The 20,257-nt window shown below is 33.0% G+C and overlaps 1 protein-coding gene across 1 annotated transcript in view; it reads right to left on the bottom strand.

Annotated features, from left to right (window-relative positions):
• LOC129229348 (bromodomain adjacent to zinc finger domain protein 2B-like) overlaps positions 1-20,257 on the bottom strand; it is a 141,942-nt gene that overhangs the window by 32,025 nt on the left and 89,660 nt on the right. Inside the window, exons 4-11 of the mRNA XM_054863638.1 lie at positions 17,239-17,359; positions 15,924-16,170; positions 13,005-13,247; positions 10,458-10,886; positions 3,329-3,731; positions 2,691-2,819; positions 1,102-1,168; positions 373-484 (exon numbers count right to left, since the gene is read on the bottom strand). Coding sequence (XP_054719613.1) covers positions 373-484; positions 1,102-1,168; positions 2,691-2,819; positions 3,329-3,731; positions 10,458-10,886; positions 13,005-13,247; positions 15,924-16,170; positions 17,239-17,359 — 1,751 coding nt within the window. The remainder of the gene's footprint in view (positions 1-372; positions 485-1,101; positions 1,169-2,690; positions 2,820-3,328; positions 3,732-10,457; positions 10,887-13,004; positions 13,248-15,923; positions 16,171-17,238; positions 17,360-20,257) is intronic.

Below are 20,257 nucleotides of genomic sequence, written 5' to 3'. Positions count from 1 at the left end.
ACATTTCAAATTATTATATAAGGTCATAATACTTAGATCAAAGTTTTTGGATAATTACATGCATGCATTAATTCTGATATCATAAAATAACTGAAATAACCATCTAACTATTTTGCACCAAAAAGATTAATCAGGCTAAACAATGCAAATAAATATGCAATAGAATTAATCAAAAGGAAAAATGCTTCTTGTAAAACAGTTACGTCACCATGGGCTATCAAGATTAAAGCAAAAATGTAAGAACATTTACACAATTTTCCTAGAAAATGCATTTGAAAATGTATTGCTCATGGATAAATTTTGCAGAGATAATAAAATAAAAAGAATTTTCCACTATAGCATTCAGAGTAAAAATCAAGAAAACTTCCATACCCTTTCAACTTCAGGATAACTTCGTAATTTTTTCCCACATGGTGCATAGTAAGTAACTTCTCCTCGTACTCCAGACCTACTAAAACATCGTACTCTTGTTTCTCGACGCCAGCTGAGAAAGAGAAAATATAAGACTGTATAAGACAACTTTGCATGACATAAGTTTCACGAAGATATATTAATTTCCACAAGGATAAACGACATAACTAAGTTCAATTCCGGCTTGATGGATTTTGATTCATTCAATGAGGGGGGGGGGGGGGGTCATTTAACGTTTAAGGATTAATTTTAACAGAATTTAAAAGAATATTTAATACTTTATAGCCACAAATAAAAAAAAAACTTTTTTTTACCAAAAATACTGTAATAGGGTAGACCGGCCAGCGACTGAACGTCACCCAGTGAATGAGCACCTTGTATTTGTTGGAAAAAATAAGGTTTTAAAACATTTTTCTTAGATGAATTGGCAGTACTGACTCTCTTCTACTCATTTCTAGAAAGAAAACAACTATTAAATGTTGTGCTTGTGTCCACTGGTTGGGCTGTTCATTCACTGGGACAGGTTTAAAAAAAAAAAAAATATATATATATAAATTATTTAATGTGATTTTACTGTCATGGGGCAGATACTATAATTTTTAATGAATTCTCAAATAAAAAAGTGCTTAAGAGTTCATTCATGGTCGGTCTACCCTACTACAAGGATTCAAAAGAAAAGAAAAGAAATACCCATGTTCTAGAGGTATTTGGATTTCTCTTTCGTCTGGTACAATTCTCTTTTTCTTATTTCGGTAATCTAAAATGAAAAGAAAATGCATTTTTAAAACAACACAATCCAAGTAGTTTTCATTTATGCAAAATGGTGGTAATAAAGTAAAACTCATAAAAATCAACTCTCAATAACTCAGAGCCTTATAACTAGAATATTTCTTTTTCTCAAAGGTTTCATTGGGTCTCAAACTCTTGAGATGGCAGTAGGAACTTCCCATAACAGGAACTACCAATAACTTCTGGGTTTTAGTCAGGCTTTTTGACCTTTCGAGCTATCAAGAGTTGACTGTACAGTAGACTGTTATTTTACGAGGATTTATTTATGCAGATTTGATTATATGCAGTTTAAGATTTAACACCTGTATTTTGTTTTACATTTATGAGTTTTGACTTTGCGCAGAAACAGCATTGCAAACAGAGAAAGTTCTCTCCTCCTTCAAAATCCGAACTTCTGAGATTGCTGATAGTTTACAATTTACAGTATTTTGGCATGCTAATAAGCAAGTTTGGGTCACTGAAGACATTTTCTTTCTTTTTTTGAATTTGTGATTGGTTTCAGAACCGTAGAATGGCTTTTAGAAGTGACAAAGGAGGACAAAAGTCACGAGGATACCGACATCGATGACACACAATCAAAAACATTCACATTAAAAGTTTTGAGATCTGATTTGTTAGTGAAGGAAGATTCCGTTACTGTGAGAAATCATTAATTAATGCCATACAAAAAACTACACTGAAAAATGTCAAATGATTGCCAAAGGACTATCATAATCAACTATTTTTATAAATAATCAGTTAATTCATGTTCATTCACGTTCTTTATATGCATGTTTGGCATATATATTGAAATAATTACACATTTATTACATACCCATACGGAAAATATTTTTTAAAAAAATCAAAGTGATAATCAAATATTACACAATATCTGAGCCCCCCCCCCCCCCCTCTTAAAATTTTGCATATGGGCGCCCATGTACAGAGCAACATTCTCTAAAAGCCCTATACCATTTTCAAAAAAGATGCTTCCAAAAGATGTTTATATATACAAGCAACTATATTTTTTGAGATTTTTTTACTAATGGCTTAGTTTTAAACAAAGTAAGAAACATTTTCGGTAAGTAAAAGGCAGATAAAATGGTAAATGTGCACAATTATTTAACTACTGAACCACAAGGTTGGTACTATTTAATTTATATAGCAGCAGCATGTGATCTTTTGAATACTTTGAATAAAAATCATTTATCATTGTCTTAATTAAATTGAACAGGATGAATTTTCTAATAATGATAAATATTACTTTTGGGATACATAATGTTTGTTTTTAATGCTCAGTCTTACTTTATTAATTTGATGTTACATCAATGTATTAATTACATTAAGGCTACTAATTAAGTTTTTGAAAACAAACACTTTAAAATAAACTTTTGGTTAAAAGCTAGTGTGTTTTAAGCTGTTAGAATTGGTAAACGCTAACTAGTTTTTCTTACAGAGAGACTGAGGGAAAAGATATAAAGAAAGAAAGATAGATAATCTTCAAGGCTTACCTTCTCCATCTTCATTATAAGATCTTTTACGTTTATGACTACCATAGGAAAGGCCACCATCAGCAAGAGCCTCTGAATGGGATTGATCCGAATCATCACTGTCAGAATTATCATCATCTGGATCTGAATCTGGGTAGAAACCATAATTAATGTAAATACAACTGGGGAAAAGTAGAAAATATAATTTAGCAAAAAAAGACAAGCTGAAATTTCAAAAAAAAAAAAAAAAACAATTCTTCATGAACTGAATAAAACATTTTGTAGCAGTGGAAGGTGGGGGCAGTAAAATTTGAAACAACAATCAATTACTTTTTTTTAATGCTATTTTTCCACATGAAAGTGCAGCAAAAAAAAAAAAAAGGTTGAAAACTGACTTTCCCTACCTTATTAATGCAAGAGCACATAGCAAAAGTTAGTATTTTGAAATCAAACAATGGAATCATCAGAGAAATAAATTGTGAAAACCTGACAGGTTTCCCGGAAAAGAAGAAAAAAAAAGGGGATTTCTGCGCATTTCACCATTTACATAAAACAGAAGAAATAAAACAGTTAAATTAAAACTCATGACTCCGATTTTTTTTTTTTTTTTTTTTTTTGACAGTTTTTAAGCTTAGAACTGAGGAAACAAAATTAAATACCTGATGGCGATGATGTTTCAAACTGAGATGGTGATTCAGACTCTTTGATCTTCTCTTCATATTTTTTGGTACGACTAATGCTATTGCTATTACTTTTGACTCTTTCCTTGGGCTTCTGATTTTTGGCCCCATAAAGAGAACCAGGATACATTGCTTTTTCCATGTCTGGATAGTGGTGGTAAATATCAAGATTACCATTAGTTTCACTTAACAAACTGTCCAAAGTGAAATTTTTCCTTGGATGAGGTAATATGTCATTGGAATTAGTAAGGGTATTAGGTGCGTGAACTTTTGGACAAGTATTAGAGTTATTTGTTTTAAGTAGAGATGGACTGGACACTTGACTTGGTAGCAAATCCATCTTTGGCGACATAAACATGCTGGTAATATCCTTAATAGAGTGCTGTAAAACATATAAAAAACGTAATTAGAAACTTTTGAAACAAAGCGCCCCAATTACAAATTCACAAAGCAATGAAAAATGAAGTGTGAGGGGGGAAAGAACTAGGTGTTAAGTGGAAAAATAAAACATATGATACAGTAATCCCTCGTCAAAATGCACCTCTTTATATTGCTCATTCGGATCCATCATGCTTTTTGTCCGTCTCTTAAAAAATAAATAAATAAATAAACACAATAAAACTTTGCTTTCAATTTAAAATCACTAAAATAATAAAAACATTGCATTTCCTAGGAAAAATTTTTTACAACACTTTTAGACAAAAAATAAAACAAGTTTCGGTTCAGTTTTTCTGAATTCTCTACAAACTAATTCATTCCTCTTGGCATTCATAGATATTCCACCAAAAAAAAAAAGAAAAATAAACTGCAGTATTTTAAATTTGTTTTATAATAAAAAAAAAAAGAAAAAAAAACTGTGACCCCCACTTTCCCCAATGAGCTCTAATTTGAATTCCGAAACTTTGAATTCAAATTATGTTTTACGCAATCACGAGTTGCGACAAGACTCTACTGGTTAGAGTTATTGTTTCTAGAAATGGCTCCCCTGCCCAAGCATGTCCCTCCTCCTGGGTGCTTACGTGTATATAGTTGTGTGTGTGTAGGCTTACGTGTGTGCACGTAGGCGTGTGTATGTGTGTAAAGGCGTGCGCGCGTAGGCGACTGTGTATGAGCATGCGTGTGTAGGACATAGACGCCACCGTCCAGCAAAAGTGGATTCCGGGGGACAGTGCTCAGGACCAGCCGCGCCGCCGCCGGTGGACGGTGGTGCTGCAGCCCTGGTTGAAGCTGAAAAAGGAACCACAACGCCAAGGACCATCAAATGAGAACAATAAGCAATCGTGATTGCTCAAAAAAAAGCTAAGAATTATCGTTTGTTACTTTCATTCAGAAGTTTGCCAAAAAACAAGAATAATTTAAATTTATTGTTGTTACAGTACATAGTTCAATTACTTAAATCATTGTTTTTAATGACCTAGGTTAGATCACATATGTACTGCATCAGATATGTAAGCAAGAACTTGGGTTATTGAGAATGGCAACGATGGGGATTGGAATTACGATTTTTGTAAGACGTTGGATGTTTTTCGGAATTATCGGGTTATTAAGTGATGTAACGTTTTTGATGTTTACGTTGTTATTGAATAAAAGCTCTTAAGTTTTACACTTCAGAAGTGGGATAATAAAATTTTTTTTTGAAGCAATGTCCTATTTATCAAGAGTCAGGAAGAGAGATTTGCAATATATTGCCACTGAGTTAGGAGAAGATGATGTTAAAAACCTAACAGTTATACGTTCGATCAAAGTTATCTTAAGTAATGACAATTATGAAGAAGAAATAGTTAAGGGCATCATATCGAGCTTAGATGTCGAACGACTCAGTGAAGAAGAACGTGAAAAGCGCCAACAGGAAATCGAACGGGAAAAGCGCCAACAGGAAATTGAACGGGAAAAGCGCCAACATGAAAATGAACAGCACCAACAAGAAATTGAAAAGGAAAAGCGCCAACATGAAAATGAACTGCGCCAACAAGAAATTGAAAGGGAAAAGCGACAACAGGAAATCGAACGGGAAAAGCGCCAACAGGAAATTGAACGGGAAAAGCGCCAACATGAAAATGAACAGCGCCAACAGGAAATTGAAAAGTTGCAACGCCAACAGGAATTTGAAAGGGAACAGCTCCAGTACCAAAAGGAAATTGAGCGAGAAAAGCGCCAACATGAAATTGAGCGCGAAAAGCGCCAACACGAACTTCAGTTAAAGAAATTAGAGTCAGAAGCAAAGACTATTACCAGCAGCACAGTGTCAGAATTACCAAAGGTGGATTGGCAAGCTCAGTTAAGAAAATTCGATTCAATTAACGACGACATAGGGTTGTATCTTGTCCATTTCGAAAAAGTGATGACGCGAGTTAAAATGGAATCGACATTGTGGATGGCGTGTCTTACTGGAGTATTGCCAAGTGATATTGTTGAATTAATTCTGAAAGAACCAGAAAAAATGCCGAAGATTATGCTTACGTGAAAGATTTGCTTTTAAAGCGATATAAATTAAGTCCCGAAAAGTTCAGACAACTATTTTACTCACATAAGATTAAGGATGGAAAGAGCTGGCGTGAATATTATTATGAGTTAGAAACATATTTTACCGGATGGACTACAGGACTGAAAATTGAGAGTGTGAACGACTTAAAAGGACTGATAATCTCTGATCGTATCAAAGAGGTGGCTCCTTCTGCAGTAAGAGATTACTATTTGAGTACATGGTCATCATTAAATACACCAATTGAATTGACTAATAAGATAGATGAATACATAGAACTGGACAATTCTTTTAAGGGTAAACTTCAGGTGAATGACCGTCCAGAGTTTATTTTGAGAAAGAATCATACTTCAAACGAAAGTTGGAATAAAGACATTTCGCGTGTTAGAGCTACAGAATCCATAGTATGTTATAACTGCAATGAAAAGGGACATTTTTCTCGTGACTGTCTAAAATTGAGACGACCCAAGTTGTGTACCAGGTGTAGAATGGAAGGTCATGGAACAAAGGATTGTCCACAAAAACCCTCTATTTCTCCTCTAGTGAACATTTCTCATTCGAATCCTTCGGACAGAAACGTAAGTACTAAGACTATCGTTATTAACGGCATCACTACGGAGGCAATCATGGATACCGCAGCAGACATATCAATGATTAAAGAAACATTTGTAACTAAAATAAATGCGATCATCTTAAGTAAAATTTCAACCAACATACAGGGTATCGGTGGAGTTACGGAGTCTTTTAAAATAGTCACAGCACAAGTAACAGTGGACAATGTACATTTGACAGATGTCAAGCTTTATGTGGTGTCCGATGGCACTTTTGAGGGACCTAATATTCTCATTGGAAATGACATTATAGGTTTTCCCGATTTAGTCATGGTTCGAAAGCAGGGAATGTCTAAACTGTTTCACATCAGTGAGTTTACGAAGATGTGCAATATCGAAGTCGATGAAGTCCCAGAAAAAGTTGTATTCAGAGTTTCCGAACCTGTTCAAATACAACCCCGTACGGTGCAATTAATCCATGTAGTAAGCAACGTTGATCAGAAAAATGGAATTGTGTCAGTTAAGGATCAAAGTGAAGATCTTGAAACAGCAGTTTACCTTGATGGTGGTAAAACAATACTACCAGTCGCCAACTTTAGTTACCAAACTATGCATCTCAAAAAAAATCACGTTATTAAAAGAGGGATTTTACAACCTGAGCCTCTCAAGATTGACCAAATCCCTAATGAAACTGATTCAGTAGAAGACAGTAGAAAAATTAATATTTTGATGGCAAAAGAAGTCATTAGGCAAAAGATTACACGTGAAGACATTAAAGTCGGCCCTTGTATAGACATTCGACAACAACAGGAAATTTGCAATTTATTGAATGAATACAGAGCATGCATAGCACTAAAACCGGATGAACTTGGATGCGTCAATAATACATTGATGTGTATTTCTGAAAAACCAGGTAGCTCACCTGTAGCTCGCTCACCTTATCGTGCTTCTCATCATGAACGGGAAGTGTTACGCCATATTATTCAAGAATTAAAAGAACAAGGAATAGTTAGAGACAGCTCTTCCGAATATAGTAGTCCAGTTTTGCTAGTAAAGAAAAAAACAGGGGAATATCGGATGGTAATCGATTACAGGCAATTAAATTCTCAAACAGTCAAAGATAAATTCCCCTTACCATGCCTTGATGATTTGCTCGATCAACTATCTGGTTATAATTTGTTTTGCATACTTGACGCTTGCCAAGGTTTTAACCAGATCCCAATGGACAATGAATCCTCTCGAAAAGCAGCATTTACGACTCCCGATGGGCATTTTGAACCAACACGTATGTTTTTCGGCTTAGCGAATGGTCCTTCCGTGTTTCAACGGTGTATGTCGCTAGCTTTGGGAGATTTATTGTGGAATGGTGTATCGTGTTTCGTGGATGATATTTTTTTTGGATGCTTAGATTTTGAAACCATGATGATTAAACTGCGAGAAGTGCTTAAACGTTTAAGTAATGCAGGATTAACTCTGAAATTATCAAAATGTGAGTTTGGAATGTCTGAAGTTGAATACTTGGGATTTGTTGTGACCAGAGAAGGTATTCGACCTGGACCGAGAAAACTCTCTGCAATTTCTGAATTTCCTGTACCAAAGTCTAAGGAAGAAGTACGCCGATTCTTAGGACTGACAGGATTCTTTCGACGATTCATTAAAAGATATGCCTCCATTGCTGCTCCACTTACTCTATTATTGAAGAGTGGCCAATCGTTTCTCTGGAATTATAGGCACCAAGAAGCATTTGAGAGGCTTCGTAGAATATTAACGTCAAAGCCAGTTTTGAAATTATTTGATCCACGTCATGAAACTGAACTTCACACTGATGCAAGTTCATTGGGATTGGCGGGTATGTTACTTCAACGGGAGGAAAATAATTTGTTACATCTTGTTTACTGTGTTAGTCGGAGAACAACCACAGATGAAGAAAAGTATCACTCTAGCAGATTAGAATTATTAGCTGTAGTTTGGTCCGTTAATAGACTTCGACCCTTGCTTCTTGGTCTCAGATTCACACTAGTTACGGATTGTTCTGCAGTAGCTTATTTGAACAGTCAAAGAAATATAAAACCACAAATTGCCAGGTGGGCTGAGCAATTGAGCGAATTTGACTACGAAGTAAAACAAAGACCTGGATCTCAAATGCTGCATGTGGATGCCCTAAGTCGTGCTCCAATTGAAAACGCTGATGATGAAAATCAGTGTAGGCAAGACAAGGGAAACGATAATCAGTCGGAGCCTATAGTGTTATACATTGCTACGGAAGAGGACAAAGTTGCCCTGATACAGTCACAAGATGAGGAACTGCAAGCTATTATTGAAATGTTGAAAAACCCTAAACTGAACAAGCAGAAGAATCTTGATGCCAAATTTGAACTTATCAACGGCATTTTATACCATGTGCCAATTGTAGATGGGAAGAAAAGAAAACAATTCGTAATGCCCAAGTCGATGCGAAAGTATCTTGCTGTACGATTTCATGATTTTACTGGACATTTTGGAGTAGATAAAGTTGTCTCTTTAATATCTCAACAGTTTTGGTTTCCCCAGATGATCAGCTACATTAGACAACATATACGACAATGCGTAACATGTGCCTTTGCGAAAATTCCATCAGGAAAAGTTCAAGGAAAACTAAACCCTATCCCACCAGGAAAACGACCATTTGACATAATTCATTTAGATTTTCTGGGTCCTTTTGTTCTAAGTTCAAATCGCAATAACGAACTCTTGGTATTTGTTGATAACTTGACAAAATTTGTACGTTTACGTCCTTGTTCCAGCTGCTCATCTAAATGTGTTTTAAAACACTTTGAAGAATTTATAAATGATTTTGGAAGTCCTAATCGTGTGGTAACAGATCGTGCACAATGTTTCAAGTCAGATAGTTTTGAAGAGTTTTGTTCAAAGTATGGTATAAAACATACATTGAATTGCAGTCAAAGACCACAAGCAAACGGTCAAGTCGAGAGAATAAATCGTGTTCTTATCCCAATGATATCGTCAGCTGTTCGAAAGGATTCTCAGAAAGATTGGGATAAAACGCTATCTGATGTTCAACGGTGTATAAATTGGACCCCAAGCAAATCGACAGGTAAACCACCCTTTGAACTGTTATACGGTTTTAAACCAGTGAAGCTTGGAGATTTTCCAAAAGATTTGTTGCCTGATTCCGATGAATACTCACGACCTGAATCACTCCGAGAAGAAGCCCGGGAAAACATTTTGAAAGCTCAGAAGAAAATGAAACATGGTTTTGACAAACGTCATTGCGAAGCTTATAAGTATTCAGTTGGCGATGTGGTTGTGATAAAACGAGCGCCTGAATGTACTGGAAGTAGCACTAAAACTCAAGTCAAGTACCGGGGTCCTTTTGCAATAATTAAAGTCCTACCATCAGATGTGTATCAAGTTGCGGACTTCCGAACACAAGGGCAAGGGCGCAAAAGGCGGCCACATACGACTACTGCACACGCTTCACAAATCAAACTATTTCACATTGTGAACGAAGAAGATAGCACACTAGACAATGTGACGTGCAGCAATTCAGATGATGAATTACAAGCTAGCGAACCGTTACCGTCGAGCGAACTCATCTCCCCGTTTCCCGAGACTGATGAGACTACACAGCATATGAACGACGAAGTATATACATTCCGTAAGCAAAGAGCCAAGAAGTTGCCTATTCACTTGCAAGACTATATACTCTAGGTCGTGGACGACTAGATTGTAGGATGGCCGATTGTAAGCAAGAACTTGGGTTATTGAGAATGGCAACGATGGGGATTGGAATTACGATTTTTGTAAGACGTTGGATGTTTTTCGGAATTATCGGGTTTGAGAAAGAGATTTACGTTTGATGATTAAGTGATGTAACGTTTTTGATGTTTACGTTGTTAATGAATAAAAGCTCTTAAGTTTTACAGATATATTGTACTTCTTTTGTTGTTACCCGACAAGAGGAATATAAAGAGGGGTTACTGTAATAGAAAAAAACCTGTTTCAAAGCACATTATAAAAACAGCAATAATTTTAATACCAATTATAAATATCATAGCATCAAAAATCGACTAACTCTTTGTCTCTGGCGCACCTTTTCAGGTTCAGGAACACTGACATTTGTGAGCATCTGATTCGGCTTTGGCTTGCGTCCCCTTTTCCTCGGCACAGCAGCTTTATTGTTGCTCGTGCCTGCATTTCTGACAACATTTTGGTATGGCTTCTTCTTAGCAACTGCTGTTGTGACACTGGGAATATAAGAACTGAGAACAGAGGTTGTCACTTCAAAAGTTGGCTCCTGCTTTTTCATACACAGGTCTAAAGGAAAGGCAGAGTTTTGTTCCTCATCGAGGACAGGATCACAGATCTTAACCGTTTCTGGCGAAATGGCTTTGGAAGGAGTGGGCAGCAAAGAATGGGCTGGACTAGGAACTGGCTTCACTGTGTGATTTATAGGTCCCGAAGGACCCAATGGAATTTTAGGGTTGGAAGAAACCTTTTTCACCTACAAAAAATATGTGCTATATAAGTTTGATATTTTCCTTCGTATTAATGAAAATAGCAAAACATTTTAAATGATATCACATACATCTAGTATGCACTTTTATTTCATTATTGTTGTAGTAATCATTAGTTAATCACAAAATTGTAGTCAAATTCAGATTCATTTAACTGAAGCTTTATATGAGAGATATTTCAAGCTCAAACCAAATCCCATTCCTGAAAAACTTCATTATGCTAGTAAATTTTGATTTCACACAGTAGAAAATCAATGATATGAAACATAATAAATGGATAAATTAGTACATATAATGGGGACAACATAATTTTTACACATATTCCTTCAATTGTATACATGTAATAATAATATATCTCAAATAAGAATTGTAAAACTATAATATAATCTTAAATGAGGCAAAATTTGCAAAATATTAATAATAAGTATATTTAAAAAAAAAAAAAAAAACACTAAAATTGGTAGCTCTTTACTTAAAAAAATGTCAGAAAAACATACTGAACATCATGTTATTTGTTAAAAAAAAGTCGTACTAGAGTGTATATTAAAAAAAAGTTTCAAATCTTATGTTACTGAACTTATTAATATTGCTTCTGCTAATAATATTGCTAATTTTTGCAATGATTGTATTATTTTATTAATTATTATTTTTCAAAAATCTCTTTTTATTATTGTATAAGGAAAATTGCATTTGCAATGCGTTAATACAGATTTATATTCACAATATATATATATATATATATATATATATATATATATATATATATATATATATATATATATATATATATATATATATATATATATATATATATAGATAGATAGATAGATAGATATTTTTTTAATCAAAAATCTAAATAAATGATAATTACAAGATTTTGCACACACTTATACATAACATACAAGTGCTAGACATAAGTATAGTCTAAAATTTCAAAACATATTAGCAACAGGCTTAGGATTAAAGATAATATTTCTTTGATGCATATAATGAAGGCAAATTTAACAGTAGTGATATTATAATATCAACTGAATTTATTCTTATATGCACTTTAAAAAGTAAATGGGGGTAAAGACAATTTTAAGAAAATGGATTACAGTGGAACCTCGATTTTATGTTGTTCGTTTCATACGTTATTCTGTTTTTTACATCATTTTCTGTTGGTCTGCAAAAATTGCTATGCTGTTAATGTAAAAGTATTCCGGGTTTTGCATTACTTTCTTTCATAAACTACGCTCAATAAGTTTTTAAAAAAACAGATCGAAACCATTTTCTCTATACACGAATTACACAAACTTTTTTCTGGTTTCACTTTATTGATACAAATTTGTTTTTTAGCTGTTTCAAGACATTCTGGCTTTCTTTCTGTTCTGTCTTATTATCTTTAATGTCAAAGCAAAAGAACTCTTAAACAACTTTTATTTGTAAATGCAAACTAACAGGCAAAATTGTAAAAAGTTGATTATATAGAACATACTATAAATGAAATTGTATAAAAAAAAACAAGAAAGCAGGTAAAGATTACATATTTCTTCCACTAGTTTATTGGGGAAATGAACTTTTTAAACATATGCTTAAAATTTTGCCTCAACCCCAATAAAATGTTTTCCCACTCAGAGTGCTTTCTTATTACCAGTCCAAAGGAATAGGTAAAATCGAGGTTCCACTGTACACATCATTGTGAAGAGTTTAATGCTTTTGAATCATGCCAAAATAAATAAATAAATAAATAAATAAATAAATAAAAAAATATTACAGAAAGTTGGAAAATTTGTCAAACATAAAACTTTGTTATGAATACAGTTGAACCTCTTTAATTTGAACTAATTGGGACCAGAAGGAGTTCGGACTACAAAACACTTTAAGCCTTTCACATGTCCTGTATGTAAAACAGTTAAAATGTGGCTAAAATGGATCATAAGTGTCACAGAAAAGAGAAAACTTTGCAGTGTAAAATATTGTTTATTTAACTAAGAGTAAGCATAGAATATAAAGTGTTACAGTAGAAAAAAAATTGAAAGTCTGAAGAAAGTCTGAAATGAAAAGAGTCTGAAAGTCTGACAGATCAATTAATGTCTGATGCAATACGGATTTTAATCACTTACATGCATTTCAGGTTTAGGATGTACACTATCATGAGAAGCTTGTTTGAGTTCTTGGACTTGCCGCCTGAGTTCTTGTTGCTGTTTCTTCAACTTGGCCAGTTTTTTCTGTTGTTTTTCCCGTTCTTCTTCATCACTAGAGCCACTGGAACTAGAGCTGACAGCATTGGAAGTATCAGCACCAGTGCTGCTGCTACCGGATTCCAAGTGACCCTCACTTTCTGAACTAGATTTCTTCAGTTTCTTCTGCAAAATATGTTTTGAATGTGGTAAGATAGTCAGTCTTCTTTCACGAGAGTTAATCAGAAATTCAGTAATCTTTTCATTTCTGCAACGAGTTTTTATATCGTCTAAACATTGGACTAAGTTTAAATAATTCCTTTGTGTCATAAAAAGGCACCAGGATTGTTTATGCTTTTTTTTTTTGCAATAACATTGCTAATTGTCTTCAGTATCTTTAATATTCAGTGCTTCTGTTAGCTAGATGTGCTTAAATTGATTAAAATTAAAACTCAAGACAAAAGGTTATCACATCACAAACATCAAAGATTATTTTTAAATGTTTTTATTTCAAACAAGAAAGATATAATCAAAACACAAGTGGACCAATTTGTTGATTTTTACATGTGACATTTTTAGGCACAATTGAACTTTGTTCCCGGAATTTCTAAATTTGGCTTTTAATTGTAATATATTCAAACTACATACCATTATGTACCACAATATGAAGTATCCAACTTTCTAAAGCGCTCTTTTGTACTTAAAAAATAATGATCTGTACATACAGTACAGTCACAAGTAAAATAAATTAATCTTTTTAAACTAATCATAGCTATATGCTTTCAATAATAAGGGGGAAAATTTCTTCTCTTTTGTGAAAATGATTTAGGATTTTCTAAGGAAAAATAATGCAGCATTTGAGCATTGAAATCCTTTTACCAATCAGAACTATTGCATATTCTGCATTTAACTACCTTTATTTTACATACCAAAAAATTACACTTTAAGGTAATTATAGGTTGGCGTATATATTAAAAAATACACAATCATTGTTTTTCAGAGGTTGATTTAAATAATATATTGAAATTATTAATTGTATACAAGTGTCATACGGTACGTTTAATATCTAAGATATCAATTAAAATTCACGGACAAAATAAAAACTTTGAGCTATTCATAATACAAAATTTAATACAGCTTCATTTTAAAGGAATCTAAATTTGAAATTATATCAATGAGAAACTTTGTATCAAGAAATTGTTTACACAAATATAAATATATTTCATAACAAATATGGTAGACAACAAATTTACAAGGAACATAATATTTTTTAATCTCATTACTATAAACAAACAACTCACTGCTCTAAAACTGAAGGAGAAATCCTCCCCCTCATCTCAAGGATGTTTTTCTTTAGAGGTATAGAACTTTAAGTTGGCAAAACTGTTTGATATGTGTGTCATTTTAATGGCTGTCACTTGTTTTCTGCTCAGTTTGATTTGCCATTTCATCATGAATAGACAACAAGACGGTGCAACATGCCACACAGCCTTGTGTCACAATTGATTTATTGAAAGAAATGTTCGGTGAACGAATAATTTCATGTAATGGACCCATGAGTTGACCTATTGGCCTGCAAGATCATGCGATTTAACACCGCTGGACTACTTTTTGTGGGGCTATGTGAAGTCTCTCGTCTATACCGATAAGCCACAGATAATTGATGTCTTGGAAAAGAACATTTGCCACCTTATTACTGATATACGGCCTCTATTGCTGCAAAAAGTGAGAAAATTGGACTTTCAAATTGAACTTTCTCTGAGTCAGCAGAGGTGACCATATGCCAGAAATCATATTTAAATGAAAATGGAAAAGAATCATCTTTCGAATAAAACAAAATTCATGGCAATTAACACCATTTAACTGTGTTTTATTTGAACCTAAAGTTCTCTACCTCTAAAAAAACACCCTTTATAATTTTTTTTTCATTCAACCATTTTACAACGAGGAGCATTTTTTATGCAAGTGATATTTCACTGAAAATTTTTATAAACTTTATCTAACAGGGAATTTAATAGCATTTTTTTAAAAATAACTCATTGAACTGATAAAGCATCTTTGGCACATTATTTACATCAATAAAAATTTAAAAAGATCATTCTAATATGGGACTTATAATAATGAGAATATTAACCTTTTTTTCAAATCCAAATCTTATCAATAAGTAAGTTATATGTCTAATATCAATTTTAGTTACAGAATTCATTCCATTGTAAGTTGCTAGAGCACAGGTTCATAAGCTTTTTTAATTTGCGGCACCATTTGAAGTATTTAATTTTTCTCATGACATCCCATTCTAGTTTTATTATTATATACATATTGTTACCATGGACACCTTGTGGCATCCCTCACCTCTTCCTGAGGCACCCCAGGATGCCGTGGCACCCAGTTTGGGAGCTCATGTGCTATTATACAGTGCTGTTCCCACAGGGTTATACTCCATTTACGCTGCATACCCCCAAACATTTTCTAGACATATAACCCTCAAGCTTCAAAAAGTTTCATATTATGACATATTATGTATATGATGGCATATACTTATTGTGCGTAATGGATTACTGAAAGTATTACCCTCAGAAAAATTGATGGGAACATCACTGAAGCTATAGCAAACATTTCAGCACGCCAAAAATGATTTAACCCTTCAGCCATGGCTTTTTGTTCAATACTGCTTGTTTTAGAATTCATTAATGGAAAATCTACTGATCTTCTTCATGCACACGCTAAAGAATTAGATATGAGAAAATCAAAAAAATCTGTTTTATTTTTTAAATTTCTTAAAAGAACACTTAAAAACTAAAATACATTTACATATATACACTTAGAAAGCAAAAATAAAGAATAAAACAGAAGCACCCTTACTTCTTTAGGCTTTCTTGTTTTCTTTTCTTTCGCACTTTTCTTCCCATTTCTTGCCGCCTCATTTTTTGAGCTTTTAGGTTTACTTTTACGTTTAGCACTCTTCTCTGGCGCAGCAAGTAATTGCACTATTTGCTCACCAAGTCCTTCAGAGGATTTTTTTGATGTAGTTTTCACATTCCCTGAGATGATTGAAACTCCTGATGATACTGAGGTGGAGAGATTGTTTGAGGCAGATTTTGTTTTTTCACTAACCAGGAAGAAAAAAAAAATATTTAGATGAAAGTAAAATCAACAAATAAAATTAGAAATTTAGTTGCACCAGCTTGATATACGATCAAGCAGCAACTGTGACATAAATGAATGAATAAATAAATTCAATAAAATCAATTACAGCTCTCAGTGAAAAAAAAAACTTTTTCACATTAAAATTTAACAGATTATTACTACTTGAACAATGAGCTGTAAAAATAGTAAACCTAAAAACACATTAGATTGATCCACTAAAAGGAAAACATTACTACAGTTAATCTCGCTTATAACAAGCCCTGATTTAACGATAACCCGGATTTAGCAAGGAAATCAGAAATACTTGGTTGGTACAACAATGTTAAGTCAATGGGAGCATAACTTGTTTTCAACGAGCAAACCTCACCGAAAGTGATGAATATTTGTGTGATTTGTAAAACTTCTATTTACTTCCAGCTCAGCTTATCTTTTTTGGTAAATTTTCTTTAACATTCTAAAGTCAACCAAAGTAAGTGATGAATAAATAAATCATAAATCTGACAGTAAGCAATGACAACACTTTTTTTAATTTGTGGAGTAAAGAAACATTGAAATGTTATATATGTGTGTATTTGTGTATTACAAAACATTAAGAAAGAGACATTTAGACAGTTCAAAGCAAAGTAACCAATTTATTTGCTCTTGTAGAGTGATAAAAAGAAGAAAAAAAGCAACTATGATGAGTTTTTGTAACTCTTTTCAGGAACTCGCTTTTTTCGAGCACTCATTTACAAGGAGCAAATATCAGGGTCTCTTTGTACTTGTTATAAGCAAGTTCAACAGTATTACAAAAGGTACAAATATTAGTTTAAGAATAAAGTTATTGCATATATTTTTCTTTAATTGTTAAACAAAACTTTTCATTAAAAAAAACATACTTAGGCACAAAAATTGCAATGCATCACCAAAAAAAAAAAATGGATATGTTCCAAAAAAAAAGTATTTAATTGAGTCTAATAGTGAAAAATTAGTTTTTAGGTAAAACTTCGTTACTACAAACTTACAATTAATGTATGAGAATCCTTATTACCTGTGTTTTGCATGATTACTCTTTTTCTCTGAGGATTTCAATTTAGGTATCTTTTCAGAAGAAACACCAATTATATTTGGCAAAGCATTTGCTTTACACAGAGTAAGAGGGCTAGGTATACCTAAAATAAAATGAATTGCTAATTATCACACATGCAGTCATGCAGGAAACCATTTGATTAAACAAATAAAATAACAACAATAATTTGAACACTTGTAAGTATCACCTAACCCTAGAGAATCGGCCATAGCGATTCAAAAATTTCTAAAATTATCAATTTTTCACAGCAGTTATTCCAACTTCTTCTTTACTAAATCTTTCTTCTACAGGCAAAACTCTATTCTTCTGCAAGTTACCTCTTTTTCACCAAAATTCTCCCCCCCCCCCAGTTGTTTCTCGGGTAATATTTTGGACTTCACACCAAACATGGCTAAATGAGGCAAGCGAATATTCTTTTTTTTTTTTTGTAGGGGACAAAACTTAATTTATTCTGAAATTCAAAAGAAGCGAAAGCCTACTCTCAATTTGTAAGGATTTTTCCCTTTTAAAATTAACTGTAGCCTCTATCCCACAGATTTATACTTCTAAGGTAGCTGTCAATGTTTTGAGGAAATTTTTGATGATAAAAACTAAACACATTGTGGATTAGTTTACAGTAGTTGGTAGAAAAATCATTAAATTTACAAAAAAAAAAAAATCCAAAAGCTTGCAACCAAAGATAACAGCTTTCGTCATACGCTATGAATAAATTAAACGAAAAGAAGTTATTTTTTATAGTTTGTTGATTATTGAGTACAATAGTTATTACTACTGTTTTACTTAATTATATCATAATCACGAAAAAAAATCATGTAAAAAAACATTCAATATAGAAGCATCATAGCAGGCTTGGAGGTATTTTTTTGAAAAATCGGATGCTGTGAACCCTTGGTCATAGCAATCTCCTGAGCCAGTCTGTTGAGCGTTTGTTATATCAGGGAGAGATTTTATTTGAGACTTTCAAAATCTCAAAATTTTAATCGTTTGAACTATGCATGTATTTACAACTGATACGTTTTTTGTAAAAAAGGTGCAATTCCATTTCAGGATATTTTTGAATAACATAGTATTTATTGTTTTGTATTTAAAAAAAGACTAGGGAAAAATACAAGGGAATGTGTCAAAAGAAAAATATGTGATTAAGTTTTAAATTTTTTATACATTTATTAAGGGTTTCATTTAAATTGAAACTTAGAGTATCCTCCTTTTCACAGCAAACTCTACAATTCCCATGAAATGGAATACTTTTGCACAAATATGCAACAGAAAATTCTGTGCTGAAGAATTTTTATTGAAGTAAAAAATAGGCGTTTATTTTTGCAAGAATGAAGTACTTTTAAATGCACAATTCAAAAACAGACAGAGCTAGAAGACAGCCAAGTTCATACATTTCATGCATAAAAAATCATCTACAGCAAAAAAAATTAACTTTTGAAAAAAGAAATAAAACCTTTTTTCCAAGCAGGCAAAAGTGAGTTTTGAAAATGCAAACATGTAAAACAAAATAAAACAGAAAAACAATTTACTGCGCTAATGTTTTGTATTTAACTTGGATACATCAGGAAAATATAACATTATAAATCAAAATACTGAAATATAACATGCCGTTAAACTTCAGGGGCATGAAGAGGGGGGGGGGGGGAGACAAAAAGGTGAACATAAATTGTGCAAAACAGATGATTATTTACTTATTTATTTTCAAGTTTAATAGAGGCCATTTTTTAGAAACAAGACAATTTTATGAAAACTGCAGCAGTTCTGAAGATGAATTTAAAATAACTATCTGTGTATGTTATGTTCATTTGCATAACTGTTGCAGTTTCAGCCACTAGTTGCATTCACCATTTTTCTTTTTAGTGGTAAAATGTAAAACAAAATGACAGTAAGTCAAATTAACCCAAATAATAAAATATGTTCAGCATTCAAATGTTTTGAAGTCTTTTATAGTCTTCTTCAGCGAGCAAAATTCATGCAAGCATGATCCAATTACTACTGGGATCTTAGTTTATCCTCTAGCAACATTTGGAAATTGGTGTTAGTTTTGTGTATTGAATAAAAAGCTCCAGATAGACTTAAACAGCTGTAAAAAGTTTCTCTTTTTTGGTGTCATTTATGGTATTATAACATTCAGTAGCGTAACTAGGGGTTGGCAGGAGTGGCTCTCGCCAGGGGCGCAGCAGTCCGGGGGGCGGCATTTTGACTGATTAAAAAAAAAAAAAAATTTAAGAGTTTTTTTTTTGATTGTGGAATTTGATAAATGTTTTAAAAAAATATTTAAAAAAACTCTGAAATAAAAGAGCTAGAGGGGGTATATATAATCTACTGAGAAGGAGCACACACATTGAGCATCATTGAAAACAATTCTAAAAAAGAAAATAAGAAAAAAAACTACAATGCTGCCTCCTATTAGTCGAATCAATTAATCAAAATGTTCCAAGAAAAAAAAGTGAAGAAAATATTTTTTTTGGAGGTCACGATGACCTCTGATGACTTCCCACGTGGGCAACCCTTGGGGGGGGGGGGGGCGCAATATCTTTAGCTCGCCAGGGGTACTAGACCCCATAGTTACGCTACTGATAACATTACACTATTTTGTGGTTCATAATTGCATTAACTCCTAATCTCTTGACTTTTATGAAAAGACATTTTTCAAATATATGCCACTATTATCTGAAAATACAGCTGAATAAAATAAAAAAACAAAGAATCAAGAGTTCCAATAGAAAAAAAAACCAAAAGTAAATTTAAGCAACTAAAATAAAAGGTATATTTAAAAATACATCTGGAAATCATTTACTTTCTCCTTACGATGACCTATGCAAATCTGGGAGGGGGCGGGACGCCATTTGAATTTATATGACAGTAATTGGATTCCAGAAGAATTTTAAGGATTCCTATTATGCACAAGATAAATAACTATAACATAAAGGAGAAAAAATAGTGACTATAGACAATGTTAACTAAAAGTTATAACAGAATT

The sequence above is a fragment of the Uloborus diversus genome, chromosome 9 (genome assembly GCF_026930045.1).
Source record: "Uloborus diversus isolate 005 chromosome 9, Udiv.v.3.1, whole genome shotgun sequence".
In the NCBI taxonomy this organism is placed as follows: domain Eukaryota; kingdom Metazoa; phylum Arthropoda; class Arachnida; order Araneae; family Uloboridae; genus Uloborus; species Uloborus diversus.
This window is presented reverse-complemented; position numbering and strand designations above follow the sequence as displayed.